Consider the following 4,496-nt stretch of genomic DNA (forward strand, 5'->3'; position numbering starts at 1 on the left):
ATACATGCAAAATATGCAAAATGAGAGTGACGATTAAATAATCAAAATCACTAGTCCCTCTATATATACCCCTTCACTCCAAAACCCTTTACAACCAAAACCCCATAAAGAGAGAGAGATAGAGATGTCGGCAATGGAGACGGTGGTGTCTCGGTCACCAGCCTGCAGTGGTAGTGGTAGCGGTAGCAGCAGGTGGTGTCCGACACCAGAGCAGGTAATGCTGTTAGAAGGAATGTATAGGGCAGGTCTAAAAACACCGACTGCAACGCAGATACAGCAAATAACTTCACGACTCTCTCTATACGGCAGAATCCAAGGAAAAAACGTGTTTTATTGGTTTCAAAATCATAAAGCTAGAGATCGGCAAAAGCTTAGAAAGAAGTTAATGGCGATTTATCAACACCAACGGCTTTCCTCCCCTTACAACTCACCTTACCATCATCCCTATGCACTCCAGGTAACCTACTCAATTCTTTTTGTATGTTTAAAGCGTTAAAATGGTTGAAACTTTTACATTAATTGATACATTGTAAGTTTATATCTTACATTAAAACATATGAGGCTAATCTCTCTCTCTCTCTCTCTCTCTTTTCTTTTTTTAATTTAATTTTATTGTGTGTTTGTGGATTTCTAGTAAATGCAAAAAGAGGTCCTTAAAATTGGTTTGTTTGGGTTTCTTATGGATGAAATATTGCCTCGCCTGTAATCCTGTTGTGTCTGTTTTGTTTGGCCTTGTTCTAAATAAAAGATAAAAATACTTGAGAGTTTTTGTGTTTGTTTTTGGTTTCTTTGGTATTAAAAAGTTTTTATATTCGAGCGTACTAACCTAGTTAGGGTTTTTGATGTATTTGAACCGTTTAATATTCAAATAGCAACGTTTATCTTTAAAAATTCATATGCCAAATGCGTCGCTGACAAAATATACATGATTTATCTTTAGAAACTCAAACCCATCACACGATTTCGCATAATATCAAATAAATTTTAATAGCATTGCTTACAAGTGTATAATACTATTTAGTGGGACATGCATGCAAGATGATTAAAATATTTATACTAGTTAATTGGTAAATTCTAAATAGTTTACTTTCGAATAAGAGTTTTTATAATAAATGAGTGTATTTAAAACAGAACCAGGTTCACAAGATGTATCTTTTTTTGGAGAAAATAATATCAATATGAAAGAATTAAAAATTCAAAAACAAAGAGGGGAGCACTACAATTTCAAAATTAATTCAGTCACAAACTTACGCTCTTGATCTGTGATTGCAATAAACGCATATATATGAGCACGTGAATATCTGTTTTATATAATATAAATAACCTTGCTCTTAATTTTCTTTATATATAAAGTTTGTAATTATCATAACCACTCATGGCATACATACAGGGTGATTTTGGTGTAGTCGAAGATACATCAATCTGCAAGGACAGTGTCAACAAACGGAAGGTTGATCAGACCTGCAGCAAGGAGGTCATATGTGATTGCCCACTCATGCCAGTGATGATGATGGAGAGTACAAGTCAATATTGCACAAGAGTACCACCCAAAACCCTACAACTCTTCCCGACCACAACCACTGCCACCAGTCTCAAAGACGATCTGTGCACCACCTCTAAACCCTAGTAAACCTAAATGAAATGGACAAGACAGAAACCTTTGACGTTAGGGTTAGGTTTTCAAGAAGATTTAAATAAAGCAATTCTTTCTTTAGGATATCAAATCAAATTAATTCCCAGTAGTAGTGTTGTAAGGTCGTTTTTGTAAGGACTTGTATATAGTGTAATAAAGATTGTACCGTGACATATGGTGTTGTGACTTGTGGGTTTCTGTTATGTCACTAGACATTTGCATGCCATCAGTAGTAGTACTATATAAAGAAAGATGAAAGATCTGAATTGCCATAGAGTCTAGCATTTAGTGATGGAATTGAAATGTCCATTTCACAAACTTGGGATATGCATTGGGATTGCGGAAAGCTTTTGTGTTTGGTTAATTCAACTCCTGTTTTATGTTCTTTTAACTTTTGAATAAAAAAAAATCAGGTAATCTTTCAACTCTTGTGATATAGAGATAGCTATGGACTTTACGTAGAACGTTATTTAGATATGTATCCAACGAACTCTAAGCATTCTAATTGGACGATTACGGAAACTATACAATTTGAATTGATGAAACCACATATACGACATTAGACAATTAGACAAACAGTACCTGAGGAAGCTGGCAAAGGTTCAGATGGTCGATCAGTACTTTATGATTTGCATAGACATGTCTTGGGAAGAAGTCAGGCCAAATTGACTTGTGTTTTAAGTTTTGTCAGCAAGCAAAGTAAAGTCAAATTGCAATGCATGCAAAATATACACCAATAAGAAAACCCACCTACAAAATGTAAAAAACTTTCACTTACTTTTTAGAATTTAAAAAGCGAAAACAGGTCATAATAAATGTCTAGCATAAGTCGTTAATGTAGGTTAACGAAAAATCAAACTATGAAATATATATATATATATATATATATATATATATATATATATATATATATATATATATATATATATATATATATATATATATATATATATATATATATATATATATATATATATATATATATATATATATATATATATATATATGACAAAATTACATAAATTGTCCTTGTGGTTGACAAAATCGATCAATTATAGTCCTTATGACGAATTCTTTACACAGATGGTCCCCGTGGTTTTAAAATCTTGCAAAGACAGTTCTTTTGACTAACGGCGTTAACTTTTTCAGTTAAATCCTATGTGAAATGACATATTTGCCCTTGGCATAGGGACGATTTATGTAATTTGTTTCTACCACAAGGACCATTTATGTAATTTTCTCTATTGTTTATTATTGTTTTTATTTATTTTAATTATATATTTAAGGATTTATATTTGTTTAAATTTATTGTTTGATATTATATATATATATATATATATATATATATATATATATATATATATATATATATATATATATATATATATATATATATATAATTTTAACCTTTTGCTCAAATTATTTTTTCTAATCTTTTTGACATTTTCTTCAAGAAAATTTATTAATGTTTTTTTTATTTTGACGTTTTATTCGAATATTATTTATTTATTATTATTTTTTTATTGACGTTATGTTCGAATATATCTTTCAACATTTAGTATGTTTATATTTGTTAATGGATTTCATGGCTATTGTAATTATAATTCGTAACTTAATTCAAACATTTAGTATGTTTATATTTTGACGTTTATATTTTTTAATTCAAATATTTAACTATATAAGGTTGTATAGTTATTATTTTTGTAAACTAATTTATTAATATTTTTTATAAAAAAAGTGTAAAATGTTTGTTAAACATGAATATGATTAATGGTAGACATAGACTAAGCTGGGATCGCCTCACAACGTTGCCGAGAATGACCAGGTCATTTCACATTGGATTTAAATGTAATTATTTCGAGTTATTTTTTTTGTTTTTAGCAGTGTTGTAAAAAATCTCAACTAGGTCCCTATTAATCTCTGATTAATCCATAAGCGCTACTTAACCGATTAGAGGGCCCCTTGCGATTAATCCCTATCTTGAAAATGACGGAATCTGTAGAAAAAGATGAAATTTTAACACTTGAATAAGTTCTATCTCAATAGAAACTATTTGATGAATGATTAGTGTTGTATTAATCATATTAACCAATTTAATATGATATCAGTGGTAATTACGAACTTTGTTATGATAGTAGTCATATTATGTTTTTTAAAATTCAACGATATAGCAATTAATGATCCCCGATTAATCCATCGATTAATCCTCGCCTAGCCTATTAATCTCTTAACCTCAGTCCACCGACTAACAAACATCTAGCATTTTTTACAACCATGGTTTTTAGATATTTTATGCATATTTAAGTTATACAGATTTCGATTAGCCTATGTATAGCCTGACTTCCATTTCGAATTCCGATTATTATGTGTATTCCAATTAGCCTATCGATATTAATCATATTCAAGTTTAACAAACCTTTTTACACTTTTTTTTTACAAAAAACGTTTATAAAAATTTTACAAAAATAATACTCATACAACATTATATGTTTTATATAGTTAAATATATGTATTAAAAATAATAACTATATATCCTTATCTATATTAAAATAAACAAAAAAAAACATCATTGTATGTGAAGTAAGTTATGAATTACGATTACGGTGACCATAAATTCTTCAAAAATATTAAAAAAAAAACTAATAAAAACATTATATATATATATATATATATATATATATATATATATATATATATATATATATATATATATATATATTAGAACAAAATGTACAAGAATTAGAAAAAATTATTCCAATAGAACATCATAAACATCAATAAATATATTTGAAAAAACATAAAAAAATAAGAACAACTTTTTTTGAAAAAAACGTTAAAAAATATTAGTGAAAAAAATATATAA

General features: G+C 28.4%; 1 protein-coding gene across 1 annotated transcript; it reads left to right on the forward strand.

Moving 5' to 3' along the window:
• The first annotated feature begins 103 nt into the window (after positions 1–103).
• On the forward strand, positions 104–1,816 carry LOC111900345 (WUSCHEL-related homeobox 3). Its single transcript, XM_023896218.3, has 2 exons — positions 104–457; positions 1,391–1,816. Exons 1-2 carry the CDS (start codon positions 125–127, stop codon positions 1,625–1,627), a joined length of 570 nt encoding a protein of 189 aa, XP_023751986.1. The 5' UTR covers positions 104–124; the 3' UTR covers positions 1,628–1,816.
• The last annotated feature ends 2,680 nt before the right edge of the window (positions 1,817–4,496 follow it).

This window comes from Lactuca sativa, chromosome 9 (assembly GCF_002870075.4).
Source record: "Lactuca sativa cultivar Salinas chromosome 9, Lsat_Salinas_v11, whole genome shotgun sequence".
Lineage (NCBI taxonomy): Eukaryota > Viridiplantae > Streptophyta > Magnoliopsida > Asterales > Asteraceae > Lactuca > Lactuca sativa.

Bases quoted from the DNA above. Each gene is read 5' to 3' on its own strand.
- LOC111900345 (XM_023896218.3), top strand. From the start codon at position 125: ATGTCGGCAATGGAGACGGTGGTGTCTCGGTCACCAGCCTGCAGTGGT. The intron at 458-1,390 runs GTAACCTACTCA...GCATACATACAG, and splicing joins ATCATCCCTATGCACTCCAG to GGTGATTTTGGTGTAGTCGA.